Source organism: Blennius ocellaris, assembly GCF_963422515.1.
Source record: "Blennius ocellaris genome assembly, chromosome: 1".
NCBI lineage: Eukaryota > Metazoa > Chordata > Actinopteri > Blenniiformes > Blenniidae > Blennius > Blennius ocellaris.
This window is the reverse complement of record NC_137650.1, coordinates 35,921,276-35,942,235: the sequence shown is the minus strand read 5'-3', so window position 1 is coordinate 35,942,235 and position 20,960 is coordinate 35,921,276. Positions and strand designations below refer to the sequence as shown.

Sequence of the window (20,960 nt, the reverse complement as noted above, 5' to 3'; positions counted from 1 at the left end):
TTGTGAATCGTAGCTACGTTGATAGAAATAGTAGAAAAATATTGGTCATTTTAGTTTTGCAAGTAGGCGTAAACATAGTCCTGAAGGATTGAAGTTCTTCTGGTGGAGTTATTGTGTTGATAATCTTTATTTTTATCCCCCGCCGTGGCCGATAGGCCCCGAAGGGGGATCTTGAAACAGTCTCCGTACGTCCGTACGTTCGAACGTTTCTACCTATATCTCGGCAACCCCTGGGCCCACAGTGACCAAACTTCACATGTGGATACATCTCAGAGGGGGAAGGGATACTATGGTGACCTTGACCTAATTTGCATATTAAGTAGGTCACAGGGTCACGAAGTGCTTAAAAACACATTTTGGGCTCTGGAGGCCTAGGTTTTTGAGCTAGGGCTCTGAAATTTTATACACACATGATACACACTCCAGGGATAACCTCCAGTACACCAAGTGACCTGACCTTGACCTTGACGATTGGTAGGGTCTGAAGTTTGCTCGTCATGGTTGCACAATACATGTATTTTCATATAAACATTTCTCCTCACTTCTCAGCAGTTCCTGGGCCCACAGTCACCAAACTTCACACATGGACACTCCACCTGGGGAGAAGGGGCACCATGGTGACCAGGACCTAATTTGCATATCAGGTCACAGGGTCACTAAGTGCATAAAAACACCTTTTGGGCTCTGGAGACGTATTTTGACATAGCTTATGAAGAAGACCTTTCAGATTCTGCATAATGATCTACTAGGACCCATGGAACACCCTCTAGTGTACCAAGTGTGCTGCCTTAGAGCTGCTTTGTGAGAAAATATAAAGCCCTCCGGCGGGGGACTAGCCCAGCAACGGCCTTCTTGTTCCATTGAATGGATTGGATAAGAGCTTAAACGATATCAGACTAGTGTGACTGTAGCTCACAACACTAGCAGCCACGAGAGCAGCCGTTTGGTGTTGAGTTACAAATGCTTGACTTGATTTTGTTGTGCGTTACTCCAGTCAAGTATTTTTAATACTTGACCGGAGTAATAATTGTGAATACAGTGCTGCGAGACAACACCTCTTCATTTCCCACAGCAGTGTTTTCTGGAGCCATTTGCTCTGCCACTCGGCGCCGACTAGTGGCAGGCAACGTTCACGGCGTAAACCTAATTGTTTTTCAGTCAAATGTGCTTACACCCACTTCCAATTCCCTCTCGAAGCGCCACTCAGCAGTATTTATTATTGCTTATTTTTTTTCCAGAAGATGATTCCCATCTCCACTTGTCAAATAGGTGAATGTACTTAATGATGTAAAGTACTTTGGGGACTGCTCGAGGAGTGGAGAAGGTATACGAGTGAAATCCATTTAGCTGTGTGCATTGCCACAATGCATCGTTTTTCTTAATGGTTAGACAAAAACTTATAGTTGGACTGGAGTGTATGTCAATAGTAACAATGGTGTGTGTATAACATCTGAGTGTCCCACACATGCTGGCACTCAAAATTGTGATGTCAGAAGTTTTCAGATGATGGATGAGCAGTTAGACAGGTGAAATAAAGGATAAGGAGGAACACTGTTTGCCTGGGTGTCTTTTTAAATGGCTAATAAACACTCCTGCCACAGAGGCTGAGCGACGGCCTTACTGATAAGGCTTTTATCCAGGTACCTGCGATGTTCTCACTTGGTTTTGGATCAGGATGAAGATCAATGGTGTCACACAAATCTACAATAAATGTCAGGCTGACTGCAAATGACTTGCACCCAAATACCAAAGGTAATTGTAGCAGCCTAAATACATAGTTTGTGTTCATGGGCAGAGGGTGATAGTCACCTCTGGCTGAGAGGAGAGCCACAGTTTTCTTTCTTTTTTTACCTCTTGGTTTCAGGATTACTGAAGAATACTGTACTTTTTTATATTTCTTTGGAGGAATGAGTCAAAACGTTATGCGATTGCCCTGTGGCCCAATTGATATGTCTTCATGTGAAAAAGGAAAACTTTGGTGGTTCGTTTACATGACAACAGGAATTCCAGCCCCTTTCACTTCCAGCTTCAGTTTTATAGTTGAGAGTCCCGGTAATAACAATCCAGGTTAGTCTGTCTGTACGAATAACCGTGTTATTAATAACAGCATATTGTTTTCTACATGCATGTGTTTGTAGTTTCATTACAAAAACAATCAGGAGCACCCACTAGTAGCCATGGATTTAATAAAGAACCTTTTTGCATCTATTTGAAAACTTAAGAGCATTAATATTTATATTAGGTTATCACACGACCTTTTGTCCTTTTAAAAATATTGAAGAACTCTATACTGTATGTAAAGCATGTCATGAATAAATGAATGTGTTATTCATACCCTGTTAATCTGATCTGAAAGTAAATAACCTTTAATTCTAGTCTGTACTTAAAGCAAGTTCTAATAGTTTCATGTCAAATGTATTATGTTGGTGAAGGGAGAGGAAATGCTATAAATGTCAATATCCAAATACCCTGGACCTGACTATTTCCTCCTTTCGCTTTTGAAAACCAAAAAAAATGTAATACTTTGACAAGTACACGGGATTTTGGCAACATGAAACAAAGCAATTGTTTTGGGAACGTGGGCAAACTGCCCAGCATCTGGCCGGCACTACAAACAGTCAGCCGGTGCTGCGCTTCCAAGTAAAGAACATCGTGGTCTCTGTTAACCTTGAGTGTGCAAAAAGAAAAAAAAGAACATGACAAAGACGACGCCTCTGTGTTGTGGGAGGATGGCATGAAAGAGTGTGGCAGGGTCAGAGCAAATCTCCAAACTAGAAAGCATCAAGTACAAAACAGTCCCATTGGGATGCAGGATAGAAGAGATGAATGTTTGAGATTTTTGGTTGTAGCAAATATTAATTATTCATTATCTGTGTAGAAGAGAGGAATAAGAAGATTAAACATCTCCAGAGGGTGAGGCAGAAAAATGTCTCAATGCATTTCAGGATTGTGTACGACTAAAGAATCTCACCTTTATTTTTAATCGCACGGTTTTCTGCACTCTGGTATAAATCCATCAATGAACCTGAAGGCTTTCGGTTTCTGATGGGCCAGTTTATACAACGCCATGACTATGTCATCCCATTTTCCATAGGCCAAGGTGAACTTGTCACATGTGTCATGCTCCAGCCACCCTCAAAGCAAACCTTCAAGCGCCTTTTTATCCTTGCTTGGGGTTTTTTCTTTTATCTGAGCTGGAGCGATTCTCCCATCGCCCAAGCAGTTCCTGCGCTCAGCGGCTGGTGTCTCGGGGTTAAGTTTATCTTATTTACTCCCGATTTTCAGAGAGCTGCCGTTGCCCTCTGGTGTCAGTGAAATGCCCTGGTATTGTTTGGAGAAAAACGTCTCCAGAGGTTTAAACAAAAGTGTGATATACGTGTTCAAATCAATCATCAGACAAAAGGACTCTATCGAGCTGCAGAAGCTGCGGTTTCATTCCCCTTATTTCAGCTGTGATCGAAACTCAAGGTCTTTGGTTACTTTCATATTTATTTAGTGGATAAATACACAATTGACCTTCCGAGCAAATTTCTCTTTTGACTAAATGTAAAATTTAAAGATGACTAGTTGGCTCGTCAAAAACAAAATTGAAAAATGTCTCAAAAACAAAAAAATGTCCCATTGTCAGTAAACCAATCGTTCTATGTGTTTAAGGAATTCTTTAAAGCACAATTACTAACAATATTAAATATCACTATGTACAAGGCTGTTGTGAATTTTTTCTTCTTTTTTCACATTGTGGTTCACATTATCTGTTTTGACAGTTTGTGATGTTAATGAACTTTATTTTACCATAAACCTGTCATATTCTTCATAGTTTTGCAAATAAACAATAACTTGGGGAGTAGTTAAATGCTTTCATCAAACTTTACTTCGGTCCAGTAAAACATTTTGGCATTTCGCCATCCCTGCATGAAAGTGTCATATTTCTCATGGAAACGTGAGGAAAATGGACTGAAGTGTAATTATTGGAAATACACCTGTGTGTCATTTCAGCTTGATAAAAGGGACAAAGGGAAGACGAGTCGAGGAGAAAGAGAGAGACTACAGGCTGGAAGGAGAGTGTAAACAATGGTGGGAGAAATAAGGAGGAGGTGGATCTTCCTGTAGATTCTCCAAAGTCTCCGTTAGCTTTGTTTTTATCTTTCAGACGCACGCCGTTCATAGACCACTGATCAGAATCATTAAAGGCCCACTGAATATTTTCACCAAAACACGCTTTTGTTTGCAATCGGTGTGTGTCGCCCAAACACCTCCGACACATCCCCGAGGTGAACCAAATCGTGGGAAGCATGATAACTGGGAAATATGTATAAAGCTGATACGTTTTTTGATGTATTCTGAGCCGGCGTTATTGACATTAGCGAGCTGCCCTTTTGAAAACTCGCACTGGGTGTCAAAGCAGCGATCTGCAGACGCAAGTCAACAGAAGTCGATCTGTTACATAAACGCTGTCCAAACTCAGAGCCCCTCGAAACAATGGAACGAAAAACCAAAGTTCAGGAGGAGTCCCAGTGAGGGGAACAAAAATAAAGTCCAAACTAAAACCAAGTCCCTGTGAAGGGCAACAGAGATTCTGCGGGAATGGAAACGTTGACTCGCTGAGGTAAAGAGGCACTACAGCAGATGGATTGACAATTACACAAAGCAGACTGAGCGTGATCACCCACAGCAATGTGACAACAGACAGGTGAAGTGAATAACACTGATTATCTCTTTATGACTGCACCTGCAAGTGGGCGGGATATGACAGGCAGAAAGTGAGGCTGTTGTCCTTAAAGTTCATTTGTGAGAAGCAGCAAATTGTGCACACGTGATCAATTCAGTGAGTTTCAAACCTGAAATAAGCAGAAGACTGAGTCAGGTCATCTACACAATTGCAGTTCTGGTGGAGTTTTCACAATATATTTCAGTAAAACTGTGAAAAGTGGTGAAAATGTGTTGCTCAAGCCAACCGGCACTGTAGATACTGTAGCTCTGGGATGCCTAACCTTATATTGCATGTTTCAGGAGCTCCTTATTGGGCTTTCTTAGGAAATTGGGCCACGTTAACATCTACTAGGGTATTTTAAAAAAAACGATGTTATTTCTTTGCATTTACAAACGCAGCGACCAGTCACCAACTCCAGCCACAGTGGAGAAGAGTACGAGAGTTCTCGATGTCGATGAGTTTTATTTTCCTCGTTAAATGAAAAAATTAATTTGTAAAAACTCATGCATGCAAAAAGGTGCATGCAGAAGAGATCTTACACGTTTTCCTAGAATTCAGCATCAGTGAAGCTGTAATGTCCAAGTAATGAACAGCAGTGTATGCATTTCTTTAAGATACAAGAAATACGTTTCTCTACTGAAATAGTAACTGTTGAACAAACATTGGAATGTTGAATTAGTTTATGACACGTTGCTTCAGATGCACTGTAACATCTAATGTATGGCCAGTTAAAAATAAATGATGAAACCCTACATTTAAGCAGAGATCAGCAGTATTCCTCTCCTAATAAGCAGGATGAACACAAGCGTAGTGTTTTATGCTTGCAGGAAGAGAATCCACCGAGCTGACAGCTAAGCGGCTGAAGAAATGCCTAACGAGCATTTCACAGGAAAAAGTCCTACATACACAACAAGCCAGAGCCGGCTTTTTAGGGTCACATTTGTTTTTGTTTTTTTTGTCCTTTTTTTGCTCAATGCAGTATGTGCAAAGAAAAGGCAAAGCCGCACTGCTCCAGTCAGAAACAAATCTGAATTTATTTTCATTTTGCCCAGTTGAACTCTTTCCAAAGTCACAGTAAATGGATTCCCCCTTATAACAGAACATTTTCACCGCTTCGGCAGGCTCAAAGTACTTCACGCCGTCAGACAAATTAACCCATTCACACTCACACGTCAGTGGTGACAGCTTCCATGCAAGATGCTCAAACTCCACTGGGAGTAATTTGGGGTTCGGTGTCTTGCCCCAAGGACAAGGATGAGATGGAAAGAGCCAGGCGGGAATTGGACCATCAGACTGAGTCTTACAGCCTGAGTCACAGCTGCCTCGTGTCATCACAGTGGCTCAGGAAAATACATCTTAATTATCATGCTCATGACTCCAGAATCTGTGTAATGTAATGTAATACACGTCATTTCTGTCTCTTGAATTGAATCGTGAATCCCTCCCTGTCTGTCTCTGTCCTAACCTCTTCTCTCTTTATGTCCTCTAACTCCAAACCAGGACGGCAGGACGTCTCCACCTCTGAGTCTGGTTCTGCAGGTTTCTTCCTGTTTAAATGGAGGTTTTTCTTTCTGGAGAGAATTTCCATGAGAATCAAGGATGTTTTGTCGCTGCATTGGTGCAGAATTGCCCTTGTCAGCGTCATAGAAATGATTAAATTCACCATCTCTGACAGTAACATGTGATATGTGTAAGCTAAACATTTGTTAAACACAGTATATGAACACATAATATCATGAAAACGTACTTCACTTCACTGTGGAGCCCACAGGCTCAAATGAGTGGCTTCAGTGTTCTGGAGCCCTAGCCTCAGTCGTGTTTGATTGAAGTCTGGTTGTCTTTTATATATATATATATATATATATATATATATATATATATATATATATATATATATATCCGTTCACTATTAAGAGCAGAACTTCAATTTAGAAAATTCCTTCTTTATTCCCATGAATTCTCATTTATTCCCATACTTCCTAAAATGTCTGGAATTGTGCTGCCCTGTTCCTTTCCACCATATCCTTTGTTTATATGGAATTGTTGAGTTATTCTCTGTAAAAAAAAAGGCCTTGAAATGACTGTGGTGTCATTGGCACTATAAAGATTGAATTTAATTGAATTATTTTTTGCGTCACGTTATTAAGATCAATCAATTTAAAACATCAATACTATTTCACAGATAAATGTTATTATGGGAATATTAGTTATATCGAATAGGAAAATATTCGTTTTTAAATTAGGAAAATTACATATCTGACGCTGCAAATTCTGCATATCCAGTATGCACTTTTCTGGAAGGTATTGGGGGGGAAATACAACTGCCTCTCTACGTCACAGTTTTACTCCGGGGGTTGGATAAAACATGCCCTCCCCATTCATAGCTGTTATCTGTTGGAGACTTTCACTGTGAAAATTCAAAAACATCTTTATATGACATCATACGTTAATTGCATTGACATTAAATTCTGTGTAAAATTGTGTTTAAATATAATACACATTTTCAATACCACTAACACCAGTTTCATTCTGATTTCTGTTTCCTTTTTCTTTTAAATGAATTAAAAAGCCCACTAGGAAAACACCAACCCCCGCGTTGATAAATTCCTAAGCTCTGGTGTTGTGACAAACGAGGCCCGTATGGATGGTAGCGAACACTCACCACCCAGAAGAGAGTTGTGTGAGCCAGAGCTTGGTACTGGTCGATGGTAGAAAGGACGCTGAGGATCAGACAGGCCAGAACTATGAGGAACCTGCAGGGAGAAGAGCAGAACGTGTCTGAGTTCTCATTAAAATGCTTTACCAGGTGACATTGAGTTTAGACTTCCTTCATTCAGCTCGGAAACAAACTGCCAAAATGAGTTGTGGTAACATTTAAATTGACTTTTTTTATGTTTTTGTGAGAAGAACACAATATTTTCTCTCTCTGACTCCATATTTCTGTTTCCCACTTTTGATGAAGCTGTAAAACTTCTGCCGGCTGTGATGTTTCCGTCGAGTTTGATGTTCTGAACTTCTTTTTTTTTCAAAAAGGTTTCAACGCAGCGCAGCATTGCTCAATAGTTCCACCATGAGAAAGTGTGAAGCGGAATTTTTTTGAGCCGGGATTCAAGGACAGCCCTCCGGAGGAAATACTGTTCACCTTTTTTAACGTGGCACCACATGAATGCAAAGCACAGGATAAACTTGTCAAGAGGATCTGAGCCCACAGGTTTGCAAACCCACACACACTGTCAACAAACTCCAAATTGCTCTTTAACATCCTCTTTATCCTCCTTCAAGGTCACAAACGTTTCAAATGCAGCAGGACTCCAATGAGTAAAACTAAAACTACTTCAGGAAACATGATTAAATATTTCTTTGAGGCAAGACTTTCAGCTCTTGTGATGAGATACAATAAAGAACTGAAGTAGCACTCACTGCTGTGACCTTGAGAGTTTGACTGTCAAAAGGAAATTCAAAATGTAGGAACCAACACTTTATATTTACATTTTCTTATAGTGATGGATACTGCATGTTGCTTTCAAGGCTCTTGGCTGCAGACGGAGTGAAAGCGAAGGCTGTGCAGAGACGCTTCACACATCCTTTGTTTCTTAGACTCGGGCTGCAATTAATGATTATTTTGCTAATCGAGCAATCTGCGCCTAATTTTTTTACACTTATTTGATGAATTTTTATTGTTTTTTCGGCATCTTTTTTGTGTTTATTCAGATAAGTTATTATTGCTTTCATGAAGAAAAAGAACAATACAAAAGAATTTAGCATTTTGCAGCACTTTATTTAAATAATTTCTGTAAAACAGCTCAAAAACTGACACAATGACCTTAATTAATGCTTAATGAGAAATAATTGTATCCAAATATAAACTGCCTTCTCAACCAGGTCTCAGTTTTGCAGGTCACACATCCTTTTCGTCGAGTTAATGTGACGTTCTCCCGCCCTCTAGATGACTTCAGCCGCCGAAGCAACGTCTGCTGTGGAGCATGTGACACAAAGCCAGGTCAACCATTGGCCGTTAGCAGGAGCTGTGCTGGTAGATTACAGCCACAGGTGGCTCATTACTGCCACACGCTGGTAGCGGTTAGAACAGATTGGTTGAAAATTTGAGAAAAAAGAATAGGCAAATAGAGCGATTTGTTGTTTTAATCCTCAATTAGGCTTTATGGCTTTTAATAAATACTAAAGAAGTAGCGAGAGGTAAATACTCTTCCCTCATAAGAAGGGTTGTATACATATATATGTGTGTGTGTGTGTGTGTGTGTGTGTGTATATATATATATAAAGTGAAAGGTAAATAACGAAGGCATTCAGGAACCCTGATACAGACTCAGGTTTACAGCAGTGTTATTAATAACAATGAAAACATTGAAGGAGAAAATAATCATTTAAAAAAGGAAACATTCAAAACAAGAACTATGAGGCAGAAATTCACAAAAACAGATTCGTCAATCTGAGTGTGTAAGAGCAACTCCACACATCCCTTCATTGGCCCTCGTGCTTTTAACTCTCTCAGATGTTTCGTTTTGCATTTAATTGGTTCCTTTTCATTTTCTGAACAGATGAAGCCTTTTGTAACTCATTCTGTTCCTGTCTTACATAAAAGGGTTATTTAATTATCTGCATGCAGCTTTTGTTCTTTTGTTTAATGATTTGACTTAGTCCTCGGTGGAAGAATCACTTTGTATGTGATATTGACAGAACAATTCAGAATTTGCCATGTTATTTGACCAAGAAAGTGGTGGAACACACCACAGACATGCATGCAGAAGCACTTTGGTCTTTGATTAAAAGAAATACTAGGACAATGTACCACTTCTCAGATGTTATGAATGTCTTTCCATGCAGCCGGTTATCTCCCACAGGGCTGCGATTTTCACTGTTAATGACACTACGCCATCTGATTTGTCCTTCAGACACCCGCTAAACACGTATCACTATATAACGTTATCTGCATTAGCCCAAACAGTGGAAAGTGGTATTTAGATGAACAAGTGGACGACTCCTCTTCTTGAGGGGAGTTTCTGCTGCACTGCTCATACCACATTAGGAAAAAGAAGGCAGTTCTTTTCAGACGATCAGTCTGGAAACGATAACTGTATTTACTGAGGCGAGTCCTGTGTTTTATTACTGCAAAGCAGAAGGGCATGAAGAGGTGGGATCTGCCATTTACTTTCACCCAGAAGTGGATGAGAACAAAACAAAACGAGCCTTATTAACTCAGATCCTGCACACGGATAGACTGTTTTCAGTTTGCATGTATTTTAGGAGCGGTCAAACATGAACGACCCCGTAAGTGACAAGATGTGCAAACAAGTGTTTTCAAATTAGAGTAATGCATTCTTTAGGACAGGATGGTAAAACACATTTTGGTTCAGGGGCCACATACAGCCTAACTTCATGGAGTGGGCTGGACTGGTAAAATGGCGCCATAATTATAGCTTTTGAATTTAAACTTGTGTTTAAAGGGTTTGTTTGTATCGCGGTGCCGAGTATACATGAAGAAAATGTCCATATTCTCACCAATAATAATAATTACTTCTGAAAATTGCAATAATCTCAACATCAAGCAAATTTCTATTATAACTTCTGGTGACGATACAATTAAATTCCCCAAAACACTTCTCCATTAGCTGTTGCAATATGCATGTTTTTACAAACTCATGGCTTCGAGACCAATTCTTGTTTGCCTTTTCAGCGTGGGTGTCAGTGTTGTGTTGTGTCTGCTACGCTTAAGGGATTTGTTTGTTTTAAAAAAAAAATATCTTTTTTACTGAATATTTTGACAATGGTGTTGCTGCTGAGTTTGGATTGGAGCTTCTTGCAGGCTGATTTTGGCCTCATGTTTAAAACTCGTGCTTTACAACATGGAGCTTTTTGAAAATGCTACAACTGTAGAAATAGCACCCACTAGTGGCTCCATGTGGAAACACTTTTTTTTTTCAGTGTCTCTTTACAGTTTTTGTGTGAACGGACATCATTTTTAAAACGTCACGGAAACGCACACACTTTCTGACAGGGAAATGCAAAAATGATGCGTTTTAACATTAGAAAAGTTTTAACTTGAAACGTTGTCATGTAAAAGCTTAACTGCGCGTAATCAACAGCCCAAACCTACAAAGACAGCAAAGGACTGATAAAAAAAACTAAACACAAAGTGAATGTAGAGACATTAAAAGCTTCTCGTTTCACCGACGTGAACAGATATCGAATCGAACAGGTGCAAGACAAATATCCCACCGACACAATGTCACAGACAAGATTGGACTGCCACCAGTGAGAAAGACTCCGTTGGTGAATGTAAACGCAAAGGATTTAGTCATTGTTTAGTCTCATGTAAAGAGTCAGAAGAGGCAGAAAAAGCTTGAATGAAACAACCAATCGAAGTCTTCAAGGAAGGATTTTCTCCTTTGTCATGTCATTGATATTGTTGTGGAGAAATGTGCACACAGGCTGGGAACTCTGTCTGGAGAGGGTTACAGCTTCCCCTCAGTGTTTGCACCATGGACACCCTTATCACCACACGTTACAGCCTGGGCTTATTGAAGACTGGCCAGGAATTCCAATACCCTCCCCTTCAAGCTAACACATACACACAGAGGCATGAACGTGCACGCCACACGTCAACACAGATAAAACCACCGAGAAGAGTCCTGCTCTGGGCTGCTGTGTTCCACCGTGAAAGCATCGGCTGCCGTTTGAAATGGAGAAACAAGCAGACAGTAAAAGGCAGTGAAAAAAAAAAAAAAAAACCCTCCACAGTTTGCTGCCTTATGCAAAAGAACAAAAACAAAGGACAACTACAGCCTGTGTAAATGGGAGTAAACATGTCTTTCAGGAACACGGAGCAGATTGTAATGGAGAACTAAAACGCTCCTGAGAAAGGGAGTTGTGTAATTTGTAGGATTTTATGTTAAAATGTGACGGCAGCAGTTCAAAAAGAGGATCAAAAGAAACAACCGAGCATCAAACTTTCCAAACCAAACAGTCTCGTATGCTAATGGGTGTAATTTGTCAGTGAAGCTCTGCTTAAATTATTTCAGAGCAATTCAAATGCCAGTAAACACACACACACACACACACACACACACACACTTCCACTTCACTTTGTTTACTCATGTGGGATGCTCTGGACCCTTCCGTCCCTCTCCAGTAAGCGCACCATCACATTTCACTTCCTTCACCTCCAGGCCTATTATATAGATTAAACAGAAACTCGCTGTACCAACACAGACAATAATACATTGACTCAGCAACATGGGCACCACTGAACTCGAAACAAAAGCTCAAAGCTTCACTCCCATCTATTATTGATGAAGAGATTCACGCTGGATCTTGTTGTTCAACGAGCGCAGACAGAGCTGGGGACGGGGCAACAGTTAGTTGTGACGCCCTCCGACCATGTCAGTGGGCGTCACCATCAAATGGCACATTGTCATGTGAGGGGGAAAGCTGATAAATCAATTACAGGCAACAGAAGAGATGAGAATAGCCTTTGTCTGAGCTTGTTGATGATATATGGTGATGGCCAATGGATGGCCTTGATCGCTCGTTACAAGACAAACCTGAAAGGTAGTTGATTATTGAGCTTGATGTCGGAGTGAAGTGAACTGATAAAAGGAAGAAACCATCGAAGAAGCTGAATCATTTTCTTGGTTAGCAAATTGCGGGGTTAGAATACGTGCTGCTACTCAAACTGCTGAATGAATGGAAAAGAGTAACAGTTGGTAGTGCTGTAGACTCTTTGTTCGATCAATAAACGATCTGCCTGGATTCACTTCCCTTGAGTGTTTGACACAATATCTAATGCAGTTTAATGGAGTCTGAACAATGCCTGCTATTTTCAGGGGTTTTTTTTTTCTTGCTTTATTGGCTCGATTGTCTTTAACTACCATGGATTGCGGCTCCACTCAGTCTTGGAGCTAAACACAGCATTTACAGTCCAACAGCAGCTAAGAAGTCCAGGGTCCAGGTCCAGTCCCCTTTCTCCCTGGAAAGACTCGTTTCACTAACATGGCAGTGTAACAACCTTCACGTTGGAGTTTTCGGTTAACTCTACACAAAGTTTTCAAGTGAAAACACAAAACCTGGTGTCTGTTTTGGGGTCTGTTCATACAACAACGGAGCTCAGCGCCACGGAAAACACAACTTTTTAAAAAAATGGCTCCCAAGGTGGAAATTCTGGACTTTTGTGTCACAATGGATGAACAATATTTGCCTCCAGAGTGTCAGGACTCCCAGTCCATCTTCTCCTGGGACTTTTATTTTGGCAGTCAACGTAATAACAACCCAACTTGGCTGGGTGTCCACATAAATGTGCGTGTACTCCCATTGTTACTGGCTGTAATATATTGTTCGCTGCAAGCATGCGTGTTTGGTTTCATTGCAAAGACAACCAACAGCACCCACTGGTGGCCCTACATAAATACTGCATCATTTTCATTGTCACGCAAACGTGAAACTTTTCTGAAATGAGAATGCAAAAACGATTCGCTTTCACTGGCAACATCGTGAAAACGTGGCCACAATGTTCTCCTTTGTTTTAGTGTGAAGAGGTGAAAAAAATGCATCCATTTCAATATCTGTTGACAAAACCTAACAAGTGCAATTACAAAAACACGCCATTTCTCACAGAGCCATCTTGTACAAAATTCCAAAAAAACAAAAACAAAAAAAACCCCCAGGTTTATTGCATTTTGCAGCCTTCGTAGTGTTTCTGTATCTCGGCTCGGCAGTGTGGCTTTGATGCTGATGATACTTCACCAGCAATAAGGCAGCATCCCTGATCTCTCAGCTCACTTCTCTGGCTTGTGCTCCCTCCACTCTCTTTTCTAGAGCACTACAATCGATGGCACATAAATTCACAACAGTAGCTGCTTTTATTGAGAAATTCTATTTGTTTCTTTATTGTTTTTACACTTTGCACAGCCGTCCAGCAGGCCGGATTGGACCCTCTGGGGATGGCTGAGGCTCCTGAACCACATGTTCTGAAAACCTAATGTATATATTTTAATGATCAGTGAAGTTTCGTATCGTAATGAAATACAACTGGCTTGCTGTATCCCCGCACTGGGATAAACATGCATGTGCAGACTCAAATACACACACACAGGGTCGCCCTGATAAGGCTGCAGGTCAGCGTCAGTTCTGGGTAAGCGATAAGGCTGTGCTTGTTCTGAGCTGCTTTTCTTTCAAGTCAAACATCTGCAAAACAAAATATTGAACTGACCTGGAAACCGGCAGTTTGAGTAGACGTCACAGCCTCAAACTCTCACAGTAAACACCTGCGAGTATCGTCATACTGAGTGAAACGCTTATCTTGACTTATTTACGCAGAAGTCCAAAGCCAGCTCTTTTTCACTAACAATGTGCACGTTCGGTTTAGCCGATAAAAATGACTAGAAATGTAATTGTGCTTTTTTTTTATATCATGAACTATCTCCTTATTTGGTTCAGATGTGCAGTTGAGAGCAAGGATGTCAAACACATTTTAGCTCAGGGGCCACATACTGCTCAAATTCACCTTGAGTGGGCCAGACTCGTAAAATAGTGCCAAAATAACCTTTGAATTTAAACCGAAAATTCCTTCTTTGTTATGTCATATGTCTATATTTCCACAAAAAACAATCATACATAACTGACAATGACTACAATCACAACATAAATCCAATTTTAATGAAACCTTGTGATGTAAAACAGTGAAATGTGTATGTGTTAAAAAAAAAACCCTCACCCTGACATCTCGGCTTTGTTAAGAACGACGTAGTTATATTTTAGTAGCAGCATCACGGATATCTCAGCTCAGGTCTCAGTGTTGTGCTAGCTACTCTTAATAAATGTGTTTAAAGATCCATGTTTTCTTTGATATTTTCACCGTTATCTCAGTGGGACACACGGGCCTCATGCACACGTATACACACTGCAGTACTGCCTGGGAAAGGAACGAGGTCAAACCACCACATCTAAACCCAATATCATTTTGAATTATTCCATAAATATCACATCACTAAACCTATTTTTAGGTGGCAAATATCAAATACATGCACCTTTTGATTCAATCATCTTAATATGCAACAGTTCATTTCGCTGTTCACATCAAATTACGAGCTCCAATTCTCATACTTCATTAAAAAGCACAGTACAATTTGGTGTTCTGGTAGAGAAGACCACTTTTTTATTATGATCCAAATTGCGTATCTCAGGTGTGCACGATCCTTGGCCTTTACTATTAAACCAGTAAGTTGTGCGATCAAAAGGAAGAGAATGGAGCATGATTTGATAGAAATGTGGTTCCATTGAGGCCGGATCCTTTGTGAAAACAGACATCTCCAATCTAAGGGAACAGAGCGTGCACATAGGGGGGGAATTACTTGCAAAAAAGAAAAGAAATAAACCCGTCAGTCAAGGCAACAAAGACTTGAAAATGCAAATTGTCTTGAAAAATGTATCTGGATTTGTAAATTAAGCGAGCGTCTGTGACGTTTCTATTTCCGCTTTCGTGGCGCCTCATCTCACCAGTTTGAATCTGGCGAGCGCTCAAATAAAATATCCCAAAAGGCCATGAATATTCAAACGGGGGTTTTTTTTGTGCCATAATCGGAGCAATGACGAGTTTCCTCCTCACTGTGCGAGGCGCAGTTATTCTCTGATGTTCTAATACAGAGTGTGTGTGTGTGTGTGTGTGTGTGTGTGTGTGTGTGTGTGTGTGTGTGTGCACGCTCATGTTCCCTGAGACTAACCTGCTCCGACAGGCCGCATCGCCTCCGCCACCGCAGGGTCACAGGGCGGCAGCGGCAGACAGTGGCGTTCCTCCTCCACAGCACACACACTGCCAAGTTTAGCTGCTTGCTATCAGTGCCAGCAAGTGGGGACAGGCCCCACACACACACACACACACACACACACACACACACACACACACACACACGCACACACACACACGGGTGTGTTGGAAGATCATATCCCACATTCCTCGACTTCTGCCTACACTCTCTTCAGCTACTCATGTCAGGCTTTTGGACACAACTGGAACCCAAAAAACCAGCAGAGAGAGAGAAATCCTCCAACGTTGCATTACCACACACTTAAAGATGCACTTTAATCCAGTGAGACTCTTTGTTTGTTATGAGGGATAGATTTCCAAGCCGTTTGACACAACTGTCGCATCTGTTTTTGGGTGGTGAACCGTAATGTGACGTTTTCAGGGTAGTGGAGGACAAAAGCTCTTCTCCTACACTGGATTACCCCAAGATTTATGTTTGTCAGGAGCTGCACTCCTTATGTTTCCTCCCAGAAAACAAGGTAATCTCTCCTCGCAGTCATACTGTCAGGAGAGGAGAACATACACAATTATTTATTTATTTTGTTGCCGTGCTCTTATAAAAGTTCTACTACAAGACAACCCATGAATGCAAAACAGAAACGTCTCTGTTCTTTCTTCTTCTTTTTTTTTTCTCCGACTGAAGAAAACAGCCTGTTGGTGCTTTCCCGAATGAAAGATCTGCATAATATTACTTTAGTGCTCCATTGAGGGCTTGTTTTGTCTCTCATTCTCTTGTCTGTGATGAATTACGTGGTATTTTTTTAATCTGCGATGGCTCGACAGGAATACCGCTATAATATTCCTGATGGGACTCCCGAGTCGGGCTGTGGTATCTACAGGCATCCTACTCAAGTTTACAGGATTAACAGTTCTTTGTAGTGAGGACTTCCAAGGCTCCACATGAGCAATTAACTCCCTGTTTAATTAGGATCTTAGAGTTGCAATTATGCCCTTGAATGCCCCACGGATCCGGATGATTATGAAAATAATAATAATTAAAAAAAAAACCAAAAAAAACCCCACTCACACTGCAAAGTGATACACGAAGCACTTCCAGCCGGACGGCCTTTCCAGGAAGTTATACACGCGTCCCTGGATGTAGGCGCGGGTGAGGACCGGACGGACCCCGGTGCTGTACACCGACATCCGCATGGACATCCGGGGATGGGACAGGTACGGGTGGAGGTGGACAGCGGGGATGGCTGTGGGGTTGCCGCAGTCCTCGGGCATTGTGTCCCTATCGTTGCGCACAGGTGTCCCGCGTTCTGGCGCACTGAAGGTGATTTCCGACAGCTCCACGTCCGGGGGTCTCTTCCCACGTGCCCCGCCAGATTCTGAGGACCCCCGGCAGGGGCAGGAGGAGGAGGAGGAATCGGACATTGCAGTAATTCCTCTGTTGTCTCTCTCTCTCTCTGTTACTTTTCGGTCAGCGCCTCAGAAAAGACAAATGTTCTCCCATGTGCGCTCACCTTCTGTTGCGCGCCTGGACGCGTCGAGGCGCATAAAAGTGTTACTTAAAATGAGTTATTAATGCTCTAGATCACCGGGGCGGTGTTTCTTTCATTTAACTTTACAGCTCTCTGGGTTGTTGTGGACACGCAGAGTCTCACAGCCTTGAATGAGTTCCTCTTACCTCTTCCACACTCCTCAGCCTGGAGACTGTCGCCAGGCGCTCCGAGCTGCCAGCTGTTCAGACCTTTCTTTTTTTTTTTTTTTTGCAAAACTGCTTGAAGGCAATCTGCCAGTGGGTGAACGTAATATCCCCAACATACAAAAGAGCTTAAAAGTGACTCATTTACCCACGGGTAATGCAATCCCTTTCGAACTATTTAAGAGAAATTCCAGTGTTTACATTCCTCATAAATTTGACTCGAAGTATTGTAATTTATTCATGTTTAAATTATGAGCTGTATACTCCTGTGATATTAAACAATGCAAGTCAAAACACTTGCACCAGGCTCTTACAATTAGTAACATGAAAAGCGTACTTATTAAAAGTTACTCTGAATAATGATGAGATGACATTAGATTAGATTAGATTAGATTCCAGTAGATTCGATTGGATGAGACCAGACCACACCACACCGGACCAGATAGGGTCAGATCGGATCGGACGGACCGGATTGGCTCAGATTAGATTAGATTGGATTTGTCCCATACTAGTGACATTTGGGAAATTTCCAAGTCTCTCTCCACCGACCTCATAAAACATTTTTATTCCGTCTTGAAGAGGATTTTGATGAGAGTGAAGTACCTTTGTTCGCTGATCCCGTCACTGCAAAGTTTAAATGGTAAAATTACTTTATTTTATTTTCATTTAACCTTTATCTAAGCAGGCGAGTCATTTAAAAACACTGTTTTTTTGGCCTTGGTTTTATATATTGACACAGTGCACGTCTGCATAGTGAAATCAACACAATGATTAGTGGCTTGTGTAACGTCCACTCATTTATTTTTACTTTCCACAATGACTGACTGACTGAATCCATTGCTCCTAGAATGGCCTCCCATTGTCTGAGATGACATTGAGCCTGAGAGTCATTTTCCCTTATTAAACTGTCAGACGTAGGTTGGAAGCTGCAGTCATTGTATGGAAAGTCTCTGACATATCTGGGAGCTGCGCCGGCGTTTCACTTCAATATACCTGCCACCAACAGGAATCTGCTACACGACTGCTGACGCATCATTAATCATATGAATATATATATATGCGTGTGTTTTTTATCTGCTTTCATTCACAGTATAAAAAAAAAGAATGGAAAAAAACAACCTGGGATGTATATTCTGAAGTAAAGATCATAAATCAACAAAGAAGGGTCATGGATGCGTCGCCGCTCCCTGACCTGTCGTGTATTGCTTTTCAAGTGTAAGACTTGGAAGGAAGTGTAATCCCAGGAAAGTCTCGGGGTTACGCTCAGAGCTTAAGTCTGACAAGGTTACCCACTGAGAGTTTTTAGCTGCGACCTTGTCCGGAGTCGTCCAAGGAGGAATGGGGGGGGGGGGGGCGTCCATGTGATGACAGGATCTGTTGCCAGGTAGATATTAGGCTCAATCTGAAGCGGTTCCTCGTCCTCTATATTTCACCTTATGGCTGTAATAGTGGAAGATCATTGTGAAGGTCACACACACTCTGAATAGGACTGTTTCAATGAAATGACTTCAAACTACAGATATTCATGTTTCGGTATGAAATTTGTGATTAGTGAATTACAAGACTATACTTTTATAAACTTATACATGAAAACATTTTCTAATCTATAATAATTATTGGATTTGAAAGACAGTGCAGGTCACTCCATCCTTTCCCACTTTAAACAATAATATTAGGTCGGTTACGCTGCTTTCTTCAACTGATACTTCAATTAGGAAGTTTCTCAACACAATATTAAACAACTCAAGTGGTGCAAAACAGAAAAAAACAAAATTTTAGCATTGTCAGTTCACACAATGTTACTTTTATTTTAGTTGTTAAGGTGTAATAACATGATAGACCTATCCTGATAGTGATGTCAAACACATAATAATTATAATCCGATACCTTCTGTTTCCATTGCTATGTATTATCTTTGTATGTTACACCTGTAGGTAATAACTTCACTCAGTAGCTGTGTTACATGAACACAAACAAACGCCTGATTAGAGTGATAAAGCAGTTGAGTCCGCTGCTATAAGGAGTTCTCGCTAGCTTTTGTAGGAAGACAGGTTAGCCTGGTTGGTTGTCGGTTAGTTAGGGATATAAAATGTTCTTTTCTGAAGTTTTTCTGCTTTTTTTTTTGCACCTACATCTTTGTTTTTTTATGTTCTGATACCTGATTATAAAAACCAATTATTGGACGAAATGGCTTTCTGTTCGGCAAAAACTCCCCCTCTGCCTTTTCTTTTATGTGACGTTCTTGCATTCGACCGAGGGCGTAACACACACTGTGTTTGAGGAAAATGAGCAGCGGCAGAGCATTCAAAAGACTTCGCTGCTCACAAACATAGAACTGCCTCTTCTCTACCCTAACCCTCTTCCTTGAAGGAAATGCAACAAGCTTGATTGTGCAAATCATGTTGGCATTGATCACTGGATAAATGTGATCACTTTAATCAGCGTTCATTGAAACAAGACTGTCATATTGATAGCCCTGTAAATAAAACACCTGGTGACACAGTCTCTCAATCGGAACGATCAGACTGACAAACAAGTGACGCCATAAACACAACTAGTCATTTCAATCCCTTGGAACCAATGAAATTGATGGACGGGGTAAATGGATGACAGTGCCGCCTTCCTCCGTGTCACCAGAGGCTCCACTCCTGTTTTAGATGATACGAACAGAATGCATTGGGGTTTTGAGTAAAACTAGTGATATGTGTAGTGTAAAGCAGTATCACCTCTACATTTACAGTATCTCTTGTCTCGTTTGCACATTTGTGTTCACGCATCCTCCAGCTTCCTAAGTGGTCCTTATGTTGTGCCTCAAAAGGAAAAATGTGCACCATTGCAGATAAAACCAGCACGTTTACTCGACAGTTTCCCGCACCGCTCCACTTCAACTCCAGCATCCATCTTGCTTCAGCTTTTAGTCGCTCTCCCGTGAGCAGATAATGTCACGCGTGTTGAACATCGCAACTTGTGTTCGACAACCAAAGTGGACGACTGACTTGAGAAGAAGAGAGGATGAACCCTGGTCAACACCAGAGGGCAGTCAGGCAGCAACTGCAGTCTGGCGTCATTCATTGCAATAAGTTTCTGTGTGTGTGTGTGTGTGTGTGTGGGGAGGAGGGGGGAGGGGGGGCGTTTCCAAACCCCACAAGGCCACAGGAAGCAGGCAGTATTTTATTAACTGTTATTTACCCAGGCTGATCCAGGTGGGATGAAGGGATTCTTTCTCCAAACCCCGGTTGAGACAGCAGTGACTCATAACCCAGAGTGTAGAGGGAAGTGAACATCATGCCACTGTAATTAATTCATGATGTCAGATAGAAGAAAATGAGCCAGAGAAGAGGAGGAAAAAAAGAACAAGGTTGAAGGCGGCTGTGAAAAGGCTTCAAAACTTACAAGTGGAATGATAAGAGTTTTCAAGCCCCATTGTCACGGAGGCTTTGAACTCCCAAGCAGCTGTTACATAAGGTTGAAATGTTTCTGCGGGGCGCTCCGCAGACACCGACGCTCCACGCCGTCAACCCAGGCTGTGGGAATTAGTCGCGAGATCTCCGACTTCTTTGTGCTCCATATTTATGAGTAGTAAACACAATGAGAAAGGGAGCCATGCCGCTCATGGCTTTATAAATTAGTCACTACGTCCACTCCCTCCAAACGTTAACCGTCCTGTGTGCAATACTTTCAATGCATTATTGTATTTATTATCTAATCTGCGCTTTTAACTGCAGTCAATGTTCTTTTAGCCATTTCAATGTGTCCTCCAGCTGATTCATCACATTGCA

At 41.4% G+C, this 20,960-nt stretch overlaps 1 protein-coding gene across 1 annotated transcript in view; it reads right to left on the bottom strand.

Moving 5' to 3' along the window:
• The window catches only part of kcnq1.1 (potassium voltage-gated channel, KQT-like subfamily, member 1.1), a 54,563-nt gene extending 37,470 nt beyond the window's left edge, over nucleotides 1–17,093 (bottom strand). Inside the window, exons 1-2 of the mRNA XM_080494938.1 lie at nucleotides 16,558–17,093; nucleotides 7,374–7,464 (exon numbers count right to left, since the gene is read on the bottom strand). Coding sequence (XP_080351064.1) covers nucleotides 7,374–7,464; nucleotides 16,558–16,910 — 444 coding nt within the window. The 5' untranslated portion in view covers nucleotides 16,911–17,093. The remainder of the gene's footprint in view (nucleotides 1–7,373; nucleotides 7,465–16,557) is intronic.
• Nucleotides 17,094–20,960: the final 3,867 nt, after the last annotated feature.